Source organism: Phaethon lepturus, unplaced genomic scaffold, assembly GCF_000687285.1.
Source record: "Phaethon lepturus isolate BGI_N335 unplaced genomic scaffold, ASM68728v1 scaffold14647, whole genome shotgun sequence".
NCBI classification, from domain to species: Eukaryota; Metazoa; Chordata; class Aves; order Phaethontiformes; family Phaethontidae; genus Phaethon; species Phaethon lepturus.
The window spans coordinates 30562-46280 of record NW_010554139.1 but is presented as its reverse complement, the minus strand read 5'-3'; the positions used below and the strand labels follow the sequence as shown (position 1 = coordinate 46280).

At 36.7% G+C, this 15719-nt stretch overlaps 1 protein-coding gene across 1 annotated transcript in view; it reads right to left on the bottom strand.

The window, feature by feature from the left end:
- Positions 1 to 12211: 12211 nt before the first annotated feature.
- LOC104624392 (serine/threonine-protein kinase ULK4-like) overlaps positions 12212 to 15719 on the bottom strand; it is a gene marked incomplete at its 5' end in the record, with an annotated part of 13762 nt that continues 10254 nt past the window's right edge. The window contains 2 exons of the mRNA XM_010291746.1: positions 12212 to 12301; positions 12968 to 13153. Of these exons, the coding sequence (XP_010290048.1) occupies positions 12212 to 12301; positions 12968 to 13153 (276 nt within the window). The remainder of the gene's footprint in view (positions 12302 to 12967; positions 13154 to 15719) is intronic.

Below are 15719 nucleotides of genomic sequence, written 5' to 3'. Positions count from 1 at the left end.
ATCAAAACCATATCAATGCTAGTTTTGCTTCTAGGAAGATTGTTCAGCATCCCACATAGTTTAGTCTCATATCACAGCATCCTATTGCACTACATTTCATTTTCTTGAAATGTACAACTGAAGGAACTTAAAACTCAAATGGAATTAAAACTGTTAAACCAAAATACTTAGTATCCTACAGAATTTCTGCTCCTCAGTCAGTTCTTTGGTCTCTTCTTTTGATCTTTTTTTAAGAGAAATATATAACTTTTTGCTAGGACTTAAAGTACCTAATGATTTGGGATGCCAAATCAGAGAAACTTTTTATAGGCCTGATATTCAGGAGTAAGTAATTAGTATTTCTAGGAAATCAGATTTCCTTTGGAATGTCTGCAACTAAATTTGGAAAATTAAGGTATCACAAACCCTAGTCATTTAAAAAACTTTTAGCAATTATGTAGATGGAAATACTAAAAAATAAGAGAAGTTATAAATTAATTAGAAAATTTTAGAGGATATACAGTGTATAAGCCTAATTGGTGTGCACACACAAGCACATAACAGCATGCTAATGAAATGATATACTCTTGAGATCATAGTTATACAAAATTGAAGTATGAAGCTGGAAGAAGGGGAAGAGGATCTTGTTGAAACCTGCAGCGGTCAAAATGTAAGATGAGAGTAGGCATTTTAACATTCTTGCTCCTCCAGATTTCAACATCAATTCTCACAAAGCTTTCAGCTTCATTTAAAAGAAAAAAAAAATTTCAAGAAAAAAATCAGGAGCATCTGGTTCAGGAACTGAGCAAAGAATAAAACACATGTAAGTAGAGGTGGAAATGTAGAATAAAAGACATGTCGAGAAAAGGCTCCTAACAAATATAATGGTGAAGGTGATATAGAGACTAGAAGAGTCTATAAAATCATTCATTATTAAATAACATCACCTCCAAAACATAATATATATTCCATCTCAGAACTACAATTACATGAATAAATTGCATGAGCATCTCTCCGATGTCATCAGAGCTCCTCAGTGAAGCAACAGTCCACTTGAGCAATCCTGAGGGCATATTATTTAAGTCTTTCAATGACAGCTGTAATTTGCTTTTCAGCAACAAAAATTTTCCTCACCAAACTAAAAGAAATATTGCTATATTAGCAGAGTCAGGGCCACACATAACTGACTGATACATGGGGCACAAATTACTCTTAGCCATCTTATAGTTATGGACTTTGAAAATAAATATTGTGTGCAATTTCCTGAATATATCCCCCATTTATATTGCAAATACATAAACTGTACTAATGATTTAAAATGACAAAAGAGGGCCCTGATCTTTATAAACAACGATTCTTTTTATGCTTTATGTAAACGTGTTATCACGTATGCTAAAAATTACCTTTTATAGTATTTAAATACTGGTAGTACTTTGAAGAAAAGCAGCAGTATGAGGATGCGTTAATATACTCATTTCCATGGGAATTATTTGATTGTAAAAGATGAATGTGTTCTTGTTTTTAACTCTAATCTGCTTTGCGTAGACTTTTGCTCTAGTGAGAACAAGCAACACACAGCTACTCACTGAGGGTTCTTAGTTAAAATTTTAGGGCTGACTAAATACTGCTTTACCAGTAACCTCTGTTGAGCTTTTCTGCTCCAGCATCAGGACCAGCAGCACTGGGCCCAGGCTCCCTTGGGAAATCCTGCCTTTGTATCTCCCCAAGCCCACCGCAGGGAAAACCTCTGCCTGGGGGGACACGTAGAGAGCCCTGCGCCGGCTCTTCCCTGGAAACACCGGCCTCTTGCATGAAAAGCCACAAAGGAAGTATTCAGTCAGAATGAGCACAAGGTATTCTACCTTGATTCTTCTTTTTTTCAGTGATGAAATGGGACAATAGTAAATTGCAGCTACAAATAATGTGATTTGTTTAAATTATTAGTCTGGTGAACTCCACTGTTTAGTATACATACCTCACATCACATATATATACACCTCGCATCATGTATACATGGCATATTTTTATACACACATTTTACTTAGCACAGGTAGGGGCAGGTTTTAATATAAATTATCTTTTTCTGATGCAATTCTAATATGCAATAAGTCTATTCATTACAATTACCAGGGATTTAGAGCATAAAGATCAGATTTTTATCCACAAGGCACAATATTATGCACTACGGAACATACTATTTTGACTTTTCAACATATACTGGGGTTATGCTCCACAATAGTTCTCTTGCAATTAAGTACACCAGTATATTTCCTTAAAAAATGAATTTGAAATCTTTGGGGCTATTTGATACTATAAAATTACATGCATCTGTTGATCCGTTTCTAAATGAACACTACATATTTCTGAAAGAAGTACTCTTTTATTGATATTAAAGGATTTAGGTAATCATCTGCTTTTGACAAGACTGAGGATTGTGTGTCAACTTCACTGCTTTTAAAATGCCCCCCTGAAGAGGCTAAAAAAGCAGGCTGTGTAAGCAGAGTAGAGCTGGTATAAAAATGATGCGATTTTCTTATGCGGCACCATATGAACTCGTCAACTAGGCATTGCATCCCAGAGAAAGCATCTGCTGTGTGAAATTTAGGACACTAATTCACAGCCCATAGAAGACTGCATCACCACAAATCACATTTGTTATAAATTTATAATGATGTTCATATAAAAACATTCCGTTTTAACAGTTTAAAGAAGTGACAGCACTGGGCACTTCATAAATGATTAACTAGTAGAGTCTTCATAATTTAAATGTGGAGGTTTCATCACTGAAGACGCTGGATTGAATCACTGTTTGAACTTGGAGGGGGGGAATCAGTTACTGTAGAAACCTACGGAAAGACCAACCTCAGTGGACACAAAAGCTATTTTTAAACATAATCTTGTTTCAGAACACTTACACGAATCACAGAGTCACCTGAAATTGTGCAGCACCATGTTCATAAAGCCCAGATACTGTTATCATTGCCAGGGATTAGTACATAAGCATGGACCCTCTGTTACGGAACTATACAAGTATGCACTTATTGTTAATCAATACACCAACCAACCATTAGATGCATGAGATACCCAGGGAAAAACTTTAAGTATTTGGTTTTCTTTCACTGTATGTATGTTTTGACTGATGCTTCTGAAATAATTTTCACCTTTGATCTTTCCGACCACCTCTAACTCCTTAAACACTGTCTTCCTTTTGCTTCATATGGTCATATTGCTTGGTCTCATTACCAGGACCAGCATACTTTTGTTGTATCTATCTCATATTTTTACTCACAATTTCCATCTAACAGATAACCCGTACCTGGAATGCCCCATCGGTCTATTTGTCTCCTTTGCCTAACTCATGTGCCTCAGAGTCCCACATCCTCACAGCTTGATGGCCAAGAACTGTCTCCCTCTCCAACATATCTCTTTAAGCACTCCAACTGTATTGCCTGTTTATCTGCATCCACACACTGGCTATTCAATCAAGCTCTGTGCGACCTGCAGATTTGCTCATGGCAAGATTTTTTAAAATAGCAGCTTCTCAGCAGTGCTCCAGCCTTATAAGATGAAGAGGCTAAGGATCTAGACAAAATGAAACACAGCTAATGTTTGTCAGATGCCATATTTAAGTGCAGAACTTGAAATATATTAGAAAATAAATACATAGAAACACTAGTAAGGAAAATAAGGAGCATTGAGGATTAATGAAGAGGGTATGTCAAGACCTTTTACTCTGACTGTCCAGGACTAGGTAATTTAGAAGTCCCACTCTTCTAAACTCCTTCTAAATTACCTAGTGGTAATTAGGACCACTCCTTTCCAGCAGGGAATCTAATGCCTATATGCTTTCCTCCTGATACATGGTAGTTAAAAATTCTACTTACGTGCTGAAATTTAATGGACTATTTCACCCTCGCTAAACTTATCAGCAAGGAGACTGAGTTTAAGAGAATAGATGTAATAGAAAAGGGAGGTTTTGTTGAAGGGTTTGCAATACGAGTTTGCAAAAAGTCACAGTAAACCTGGTTTCTATGTGTACCTGTGTCTCATCTGCAACACAGGCAACCAAAATCCTTCAAAGCTCACTTAGTTTCTGGTAACAGCCTCACATGAAAACTGAATGAAGACTAAGGATTTTCAAATAACTCCTGTGACCATAAGAATTTAAATTTGGAATAAAATAAAGATACTTTTGTATCAATAATCAGGAGCAACTAAATAAATTCCTGTTCATGCTTGCACAGAACTGAACACAGACCTGTTTCATCCAGGATAGACATCTTTGTATCAAATTATTTCCTATTAGGGAGAGTCACTTTCAGGCAATTCCTTTATCTTATTTTAAATACAGGAAACAAGCTGCATCGCTCTCTGGAGCAAGAAATGACTTTTTACTGTGCTTGCATTGAGCTTACCACAATGAGGTCCTGGTCTACAGGCCCTAATGCAATTCAGTTATAATAATAATGAAAGCAGCAACCACCGCTCCTTCGCTCCCATTAACACTACAGAACCTGGAAATATGTGCAACCTGGTATTAACATTATAGCTTTTAATCACAGAATCACAGAACCACCAAGGTTGGAAAGAACCTTCAAGATCATCAAGTCCAATCATTAATCCAGCACCACCGTGTCCCCTAAACCATGTCCTGAAGCGCCACAGCCACACGTTTTTTGAACACTTCCAGAGACGGTGACTCCATCTGTTCCAATGCTTGACCACCCTCTCGGTGAAGAAGTCTTTCCTAATATCCAATCTAAACCTCCCCTGGCGCAACTTGAGGCCATTTCCTCTCGACTTATCACTGGTTACTTGGGAGAAGACACCAACACCCTTGTCGCCACAACCCCCTTTCAAGTAGTTGTAGAGAGCGACAAGGTCTCCCCTCAGCCTCCTCTTCTCCAGACTAAAAAACCCCAGTTCCCTCAGCCGCTCCTCATAAGACTTGTGCTCCAGATCCCTCACCAGCTTCGTTGCCCTTCTCTGGACACGCTCCAGCACCTCAATGTCCTTCTTGTAGTGAGGGGCCCAAAACTGAACACAGGATTCAAGGTGCGGCCTCACCAGTGCTGAATACAGGGGCACGATCACTTCCCTACTCCTGCTGGCCACACTATTCCTGATAGCGGCCAGGACGCTGTTGGCCTTCTTGGCCACCTGGGCACACGGAGTAGTTGGCAGGATTTAATCCAATAATAATAATTTAATCCAATGTGATTGGTGTTGCTAGATCCTCTTAAGCAAAATGTTGTTGATATTTACTACACCTTATCTGAGGACCATGAAATATTTTACAAACATTAAACATCACAGTAGCTTATGAGGGTAGGTGAGTAATATTAAACATAAAGCTGCTGGACAAAGAAGGGAGCAGCAAAAGTAGGAGCCATCCAGCTGTATATTAGGAAGTTGTCAGCATCAAACAAACATTAAAGAAAAATGAAGGAAAGACATTAAAATAGGCCTCTGTTTGAACTTCTGGGTTGGGAGTGGGAGAGCTCAGTATATGATTTGCTAGCAAAGCGGGTGTTTGTCTAGGTAGTGGAAATACCAGATGAGGGATAGTGTGCTCTCTTTGATACGGGGAAAGCACTTCACAGTTACAGTAAAAACACTGAGAGCAAATCAGTCATTGCAGAGGTGTAAATGTATAAACCAAAACAGCACCTCTGGATTAAGATAACCGTGGATATTCCAGACATATCACCAGCTGCAGAAAGGTGGGACCTAAATCACAACAAAAGTTAGAAGCACCAAGTAAATGTTTCCTTAACCAAAAGCTTCCAAGCTACACAAACTCCTATATAACCCCCAAAAGAGTAAGTTAATAGCATTAAAAATTCCTCACCATCTGACTTTATGTATCACTACTTAATGTTCTGATTTTACCACAGGTTATGGGAAGCCTAGTATGTTTAGTAGAACAGGCTTGTAGACTCCAGGAATCAGCTGAAAAAACAAATCTCAGCTTTAGCTAAAATGAACATAAAATTTTAATTCTCACAGTTGTTAAGAATTTCTTGACACCTGGAGTTAAGAACACTCCAAGTCACATACAATAAGAAAATACACTGTATTTACAATTATACATACACAGGGATACAAACTATGCCACATAAAGTGAATCAGAGAAGTACAAAATTCACACAGCAGACGAGGATTCTGACATAGCCAGAAATAAGTGAACCTATAATCCTGGACAATCTTCTTGAGACTTAAATATTTGCCTTTTCTATGAGAAGAAATAAGCCGAGCATTCCCGTACCACCTAGTGCTTTGGGTCAAAAAAGCACAAAGTTTTCTGCAACCTGGTATCAGCCACAGAACTTCTGGACAGGATCAAAAGTGACAAGACAGGGGAAGATAAGAATTCCAGACTGCAGCGGTGACTGAGACTTACCCATGGATACTGGTTCTGTTTCATTTCATAAGACAGAAGCAAAAATACTGGAAAAAACCCCCATCAGTATATAACTTTCGAATGCTGTGCTTAAGAATTTTGGCCAACTGAAAGAAGGATATTGTAAAATTCAAAGAGGTAAATGAAAAGGAAAGTTAATCAGAAACAGAAAAAGCCTATTAAAATTCTTTCAGTGCTCTAACCAAGTGTGTAAATCTAAATACCAAAATATTCTTTCCTGTCCTCCAGTAGAAACCAGAGGATGCAAATGTCAAAAGAAAAGAAAGTCAAGGACAGTGCTAACATATTGTACTACTACTCAGCATCCTGAAAACACTCCATGAGTTACACAAAGTATAAATGAGCCTGAATTTAGCCCTTCAGAAGCTACATAAGCCAGGCATGCAAGTCTGGCATGCACATGCACATGCCTCTAAGGTGAAACAGTATCTAACAAATTCAGATTAAAAATGAAAATTCTGATCAGACCTATATAGTGAAAAATTGTGTCCTGTATTCCAATACACAGAATGTACTTAGCCAAGTTAAAATTAACCATGTATACTACTACAAAGAATGAAATGGGATTTCGAACTATAATCAGCTACAGCATACTTCTCACATCTGGATATCCTAAGTATTGCTAGACATACAAATAACATTTTCATACAGTACTTTAGAAAAAGTGCTTTTTGAAATGCTATGTTATTCTTGATATCAAGTAAATAATTATAAAGTAAATAACCCATTGTTTTAGGACTTGGTATTGCTTGTAGAATGTCTGAGAATAAATTGGAATACGATTAAGTTTTGACTATTCAAAAATCACATTTTCATTGATTAAATGTTTTCCTTCTTAGTGCTACTGAAAATGCTTTACTAAGCTTAAAAAAAATCTTCCATCAGGGTTTAATGATGAAAGTAAAATATTTAATTTCCATGAGAATTTGGTAGAACCCATATGATGAACACGAAGTTCAAAATACAGCTTAAGTGATATTTAAAAAAAATAATCACATAAATTAATCAATATTGGCTCAATTTGCTGTTCAGTAAACAACAAAGTATAGCAAAGGGGCTGTGCCACAAGAGAACTATGCCCACTAAATCTGAGTTTCTTTGAATTACACTATCCTAATTCTATTTAAATAATTTTTTAGTTGTTTAAATTCTATTAGAGTAGTTGTGATTAGCTGCATTCATCAGCTGAGTAATTTAAACCTGTTTTTCTTAACTCTTTGCTGTAAACTCAAAATATTGCTTCTTGACCAATGGCAATGGCCTATCCCAGCAATTCTGACTCAAAAATATCCTTGCTGACTGTTAATATTCACCAGGGACACCATAACTTTTTCGATTAAAAGGAGCGTCATTAGATTGTATTTCAGTCAAACCATATGCAAAATTCAAAAAGCTATACTTCTAGATTAAAACCCAGAAGTAGAGGAGGAGGAGAGGGGCAACTCCCCCACCCTGCTTTCTTTCCGTGTGTCAGTGGAGGGCAGGGCTTGCAAGTGCCATGGCAGAAGATGACCAAGCAACAGCGGGTGCTGGAAGCCTCCCCATCACTTATCTCTGGGGACTCTCTCCAATTTCTTTAAAGCCCTAAAAAAAAGGCGTGCGCCAAGTGTGCAAACAGAGGGAGCTTCCCCGCATGGCAGGAAGGGTGAAGAGGCATTATCCTTCCCATGTACTTGCTTGAAAGTATTTTGAGAAACCCATCCTGTTTATGGTCTGCATAATGTATCTTGATACTGAATAGCTTTTTCTTCTTGGGAGGATCTTAAGTTGTTTGTGTCTAATGAAATGCTCCATCCTACCCAAGGACATTACTCTATTGGACTGAAGCCAACAAAAGATGGTCTATAGAGAAGGGATGCAGGCTTGGTAACAACTTGAAAATAAGAAACTAATACTAATGAAGGATATAAATTGCTCATGTAAGAGTTATCCGGATTTAAAAAAAGGTAAGTAATTTAAGGAAAACATATATAACAACATGTGCATTTATAGTGAGTATATCTACATACCTCAGCAACCCGTTAAGTAAGTATTGTATTCACAGTCTAATAAAAATATTCCTTAGAGCAATGGAATATTATGGACTACTTTAGTAATTAATGAAATTAATTAAAGGCACACTTAAAAGATGCAGATTAGGAGAAAGATGCATAAGAAGTTTTTCTCCAGCTATCTGTGATTATTTGAGTGCTGTGCTGTCTCAGCAGGAGGTACGCCAACAGGTTCCCACAGCTTGCTAAGACTGGGAAAGCAGTCTCCCCTGGGAATTGCTGCACAAGCACCTCCTTGTGGTGCTGAACTGTCGGAGCTGACGCTGTAAAAGGGATGCCAGCTGAAAATCTCTTGGGATTTTGCTTCCCCTTCTTTGAGGGAAGCTCCCTGTAGACATACTTGTGGGAATCTATTGAGGAGCAAATCTCCAGCAAGATCTTCAATTTACAGAGTGATTGCAGAACTGTTATCCTAAACCAAATGTTTTTGCTACTCGGACTGTATATCTCTTCAAGCTCTAAATGTCTTTCCTCACAATGCATGATCAGTGATTACTATAATGAGGACCCAATCTGGGAACTATCATGGTAAAAATATATACATATATTTAAATACACAAACACACAGCTGTGAATTCAAGAGATGTGAACTCAGCACATCTCTGTATAAAACTTGGGATGATATCATTACTAATCTACATGACAGAAATACTTAGAGACACGTGACTTGAATGATATTTTAAATATAGTGACCAGTGGTTTCCCAGGCTTTGGTCCACTGGAAACAGAGTAGTAAATCTGCCTGCAGGTACACAGTGATGCTGTTGCTGTGGCCCAAACTGACAGGGAAAGCAAATTAGTGTTCAGTAGTCCTACAATGAAATTAATGAAAGTTATGGACCTTTGCCACAGCTCAAATATTGTCATTCTAGCCTTAACATCTTTACTACGATGCAGCCTAATAGAATTTGGAGAATCCTTCTACATATCCCCACAGGGTATACGACAGGCAGATGACATCCTAAATGTCTTAGTTGCTCAAAATAAAGGATGAACAACTTTTTGACAGTTATGATACACAAATTAGTGAAAATGAGGTTCTAGAAAAACAATCAGAAGAAAAAAAACTATGACTTAGGTAGAATTCAAATATACTTTCTGACAAGTACTTCAGGTAAAAGTCACAGAACAAAAGTTCACTCTTTACAGTGAGTGCTGAATTGCCTGACACTTACTCACTTTTCTCAGAGGAATTTTTCGTTATTACTAGACAGAATAAAAAAAGAGTCTTGTCTTGTTTTGAAAGCTGAAACATTTTATTTGTGAGTACCCAGCTGTAATCCCACAGTGATTATGTGGCCGGTGGAAAGATATTGGCTAGTTCTTTAAAAACGATGGTGATAATCACTTGCCTTCACATTACATACTAGATGATAAACTGAGATGGCAGGTAGATTTTTTTTGTCTGAGGAAAAAGAGAAATGAAAAACTTTTCAGGAAAGCAGGCAAAAATTTAACTATTTGTTTCCCAAATGAAAATGTCTTCCACTTCACATTTATACTTTAATATAGAAGATTTACTGGACTGTAATAAGATGCACTATAACTTCACAGAAGAGATGAATTAATAAGATAGTGATTTCCATGAAAGGTGGCAAGGAGAGGCTTCCAGAACCAAAAAATGGAATAAGATTACTCTCCTGACGTCACTGATCAGCTACACAAATGCTGCTAAAAAAGATGAAGAATATCTGAATAGCAGTATTGCCTAACCCAAGATGAAGCAACCGGAACAAGAGAGTTAGTAAAAGGGCTGAAAGGGAAAGAAAAAAGCCAAAAACCCCAAGAAAAGCAAACCCCGTTTCTTTGATTCAATAATTTTATTCAGTTTCTGTCCATCATATCAATGCCAGTGAGAGAACATTCTTGAAAAAGACTGGTCAACCTGGGCGTGACAGAGCCAAAAGCTTTGAAAGCTAAGAAGTGATTATAAAAAAAACAGAAAGAAGACAGTCAATGCTGCCTCTTTAAAGCTTTTAAATCATCCTTACTTACACAGTCACAAAAGTTAGCTCAAAGCATATTTTTTTCTGGTTTTCACTCCTAATGATTTCTTTCTACAGCAAAATAAAGCCTGTAAAAAGGGCTGTTCATGGCGATTCCATTAATGTCTGTACAAAGATATATTTTTCCCCCACAGTCTGGACTATTATTCCTGTTTAATAAATGAATACAACAAAATTATAGGGCAAAAATCAGTGAAGAAAGTGTTGCAAGTAGTTTATATTATCCCGCAGTCAATTTGCTGGTCAAAGTTAACAACGACCATTAAAAAAACCCAAACTGAAAACAAATCTCCAACTTTGTCCAGAAAAAAAGTCTACCCACTGGAGATAAAACTTAATGAATTAATACTATTAAATTAAAACAACACATAGATGTAAGTTTCCATTTCATCAAGGTAAGGTTATCTTGTATGTCAACAAGTTCTCTGACATGGTTTAAAGTGAAGACTCTGAAATTGAGACATCTGTCTCCATTGGCTCACTGGAGTCATATGAAACACTTGGACAAAGATTAACTAGACATACTGCTATGCCTTTTCCTTATTTCCAGAAATACATGCTATACAGGCATCTATACCATAAATACATCTAATTATTTTTGCACATTCCTGCCTCACATAAGCAATACCTGTGCCTGTATCAATGAAGTTAATGTAACCACAAATTGGAAAGCTGCTCTGTACAAGCACTGATTGGCAAGAATGGAAACTGGTGCACTTAATGATCTCTTTATTAAAATATTGTTCAGATATTAAAAAAACCCCACTGCTCTAAGCTTCAAAATTCAGCATGAACAGCTGATGTGGGCTGAATCCTTAAATAGATATGATTATATTTCAATGTCTTTTGTGATTATGACAATTTTGACAAGATAATATCTCCTCTGAACAGGAATTTTTAAGGTTTAGAGAAATAATGTAAGATTTATTAAATAACCTGTCAAATTACCTATGAACCCTGCTTTGAAAAGAAATCTTATGCTCTCATTAAAATAATTGCAGAAAATCTATGCCTGATATTACAAATAACAAGTACCAGTATCACTGGTATACAAAGGAGAGATCTAAAAGTACAGGAACTTGCAAGATTCAAAAGGTGATAGAATAGCTTTGTTCTCTTCAGATAGTCAACAGAAATTTCTGTGTTAAATAACCTGCACGCTAGGTCAACTTTTGAACCATAGTCTTCAAAATGGAGGGAAAGGAAACAAGTCTGTCGCTATGCTAAAATTAAATAATCTAGATATGTATATTGCAGACTCATTTGTCTTTCCTCACACTTCATTGCCTCTTTTCTCTTATTGCTTTTGTGGAAAAGCAAAAACCAGTTCTACGCAGTGAAAGAGAAGCACAGGTACAAGCAAAAAATCAATGGGAAGTATCTTTAAAAAAAACTTTGCTAGAATTCTCTTTTCAGGAAAAGCATGGGAAAATAAAGAAGTGAAACCTGAGATGATGTCAAGAATGAGAGAAATTATGAATTTTAAACATCATTTCAATTTTAATTTTATATATTCATAGGGAAAGATAGGACTGAGGAAAAACTGGGAAGAAGGGTATGGTGTTTACTTTCCTGTGACGTAAATACAGTAGGCAGGAGAAAGAGGACAGGAACAGCTTCAAAAGCTCTATAAAAGAGTTGCTCCCTCTTAACTCCTGCTGCCATTGATTATGGCCTTACTCTAGTAGCCAGCACTGCCCCTGCAAAATTCAAGTGTCTTCTATCTCTTACACCAGGGAAGTTACCCTCTTTTAACTGAAAACTCCTGCTCTTGGAGAGTAAAGGGCGACGTAATCAACCAACACAAGGTGACAATGCAGGCAAAGCTCCTTATCAAGACACTTCAAGATAAAAAACATAGTATTATCTGACAGGATGTTACAGATACAGTAGGTTTTCCACCTAAGCTACTAGAAAGACACAATGCTGCCGTTATGCCACCACATAAGAGCTTGACAGAACTGAAACGCCTACCCTTAAATAACATCACCAGACTAAGCCCCTGCACGGCTCCCAGGGACTGACATTCTGCATTACAACCACTCCAGCAGAAGTGGTCCCTATTGCTCGGTGAGAATGAGGAGACAACAGTCTATGTGCAAACGTATTTCAAGTACAAAATGGCATTTTATTTACCATGAAATCAAGCACTGTACTTCTGAACAGTTATTTAATGCTACAAGCTTAGTTCTTTCAGGAGGCATTGAGAAAATTGTTCCAATACTTCATAAAGCTGAAGTACTAAAGAAATATATAAAAAACATGAGTTCTTTAAATAGCTGAATGGTTAACTGAAATAGGAGAAATCCAACAATCATTTTGTAAGAGGTTTTAAGTGTAAAAAGCTATCTTCTCCAGAGAATTTAAATGAAATTTAGCTGCACATATTTTGTTTTTAAAATTCTTTGATATTCTTTTTTAATTTAAGAGGAAAAAAACAGCCAAAAAACTACCCAATTATATAACAGAAACACACGAATTTTTAAAATGTTTAGAAGATGACTCACCAGTCTCTTTACAATTCTCAACAAAAGTTTCAGTTGTCGTGCATCTTTTTTGGACTTCAGTACTTCAGCAAAGCTGTCCATGTTTTCTGGAGACATACTCTCCTGACTGTTCCCTCCATACAGCTGAGCCAGCAATGATAAGCACTGTGAAGCACTCACAAATATTTCAGTATCTTCACTGGGAAGCTAAAAATGAACAAACAAAAATCGAATTTTCATTTCAGAAAAATTGCATATCAATGGGGATTTGGAAGAGTATTAGCATTTGCATTGTGCCAGCAAAGAATCATTTCTCGTTGATTGATTCAAAATTCCATTAAACTAAACTTAATAAAGTGGTGAAAATGTAATTAAAATATATGTTCTTAAGCAGCAATATAACAATTGATTCTATCCAACAGCCTATCTATAGTGATATCATAAAAGCACTGAAAATGTTGCTCCCAACTCTGTTATTTTCAGATAGTATATTTCGCTTTAAATAGGAGTAGTAATAGCAGAAAGTATCATTATCACCATGATGTCTAATCTTCTACATAATGCACACCATAAAACTTCATTTAATTATTTCTAAATCAAGTCTATGGCTTCTGGCTGAGGTAGAGTACAGGCTACCTAGCTATTTAATGGATTTTAAGTAGTCACATTAGGACGTATGTTTTGCAGGTTTTAAATATTTTCCTGAATTCCAGCTTTTCGGCACTCCTTTCAAGAGCAGACACTGAAGCAGGCCCTAGCAATGGGATGGAAAAACTCTTTCCTGGGAAGCAAGATTATGGAAAAGACTTGGGGGCATGACTAATAATCATCCTTAAATGAGCTTCTGATAGCATGAAAATAACACATATCTTTCTTGAAAGTACAATCTGGAAATAACAAGTAGAGATATTATATTATGCTTGTATTTGGCAGGACAACAGGAATGCAACGCCTAGTTTTAGCGCAGACAGTTCATGAAAGGTAGTGAAAAAAAATCGAGGTTTCTTGGGGTCAGGCAAGAGTATGACGGATTGGAAAACACAACAGCAAAGGACTGAAGGAATTCAACATCTGTAGCTTATCAAAGGGAGGGTTAAAGGGCACGTTATCGTATGAGAAAAAGCAGGCTGAGAATAGGTTCATTCCTTCACCTGAAAAAAAAAGAAGGGTAAAAGATGATAGCTCAAAACTTTAGATAAAGCAATTCAGATTAGAAAGAAGATAATACTTTGATTTCTTTTTTTATTTTTTTTCTTTAATAAGAGTCATTAACCATGGAAACAACTTTCTTAGAACTGAGACGGATTCTCCATCACAGGCAATTTATATATCACAAAAAATATTTTTTTCTAATAAAGTAACAAACCCCTTTACTATAATGAGGAATTAATTTAGGAAGGTCCTATGCCTTGCGTTATGTAAGATCCTAGACTAAATGGTTCTCGCCTTACAGTCTATGAACTGAACAAAATGTAGCAGTGGTGGTCTTTACCAATTAGGTACGGAAGTGTAAAAACACCTCATCACTCCTACTCAGCTTTTTAAATTCTGAAAGTACTATTTAAATACAAGGAAGCTAGATTAAAGTACAGTTAACAGGCTATCCTTACTGACAATAAAAAGGAAACAATTTATATAACCTGTCAAAACATTTATATAATATGGCCAAACATTTCAATAATGATTACTTATTTAATCTACAGGTATCAACTTCCCAAGTTTTTTCATTTTAAGGAAAACCCATACAGTTACTTTAAAGCAATCTGTGAACATATCATCAGGCACATATTCCTCAAATATTCAAGCAGCAATTCCCCAGGGACCGGCATGCAAATACAATCCTGTTTTCCATTAGCTTCATAGAGGTGGCTGTTTAAAACAGACTGAACGGAGATGTAAGCTCTGAATACATAGCCCCAAGACATATCACATTCTATTTGACCTAATGCTATGCAAGTGACAGGACCACAGCAGCTATTTCTTCCACAGTTTTGCTGTATGGTTTTTCTTCATTCCAATCTAAATGCCACCTATTTGATTGTTTCCTTTCCAACATCCAGAATTATCTAATAACGTCATCAACATAAATAGCAAGGCTAAAAAGCAGGAAAAGCTACAAATAGTAACAACCTTTATAGCTCCATTTACATTTCCAATCCTTATCAAGTTAAAAAAAAAATTGCACTGATCTCACTGGGGACTTTGAGCCAACCTGTATTTCCTTCACTGAAAAGGAAATGCTATTAGATAAAGGAAGGAAAAATTCAACTACCTTAACGTATCTCTCTCACCCCTTTTAAAAGTGGCACTCTAATTTACAGTTTGTTACTCGATCTGTGTAGACAGGTATATCAACCACTCCCTGAAGAAAATCACAGTACAAGAACTCTATTCAATTTTCAAATGTTGGTTGTTGGGTAACCAAAAATAAAAAAAATCAGTGAACGTTTGGACAGATACATCCTTGCCCTGGTATTGCAGTGGAGGCTAGTTCCCTGGGCTGCATAAGCACAAAATCCAATGTGTAATCCGTATCACAACAGCCATACTTGGAAATGAGACTGTTCCCAAGGTCTTTTTCTGAGATACTCACTAACTTTCAGAGGATTGGAAAGGTGTCACTCTCTGCAGAGTATGGCCCCTACAACAACCTTGCATGAAGAAATACATAAAGCACAATAAAGCATCTGGCCTTCAAAGCTCTTCCTGACAGCAAGAGTATATATGACTTTCAAGGAAGGAAAAGAGCAAGTCCAGCCTGTTAGCGTTATTC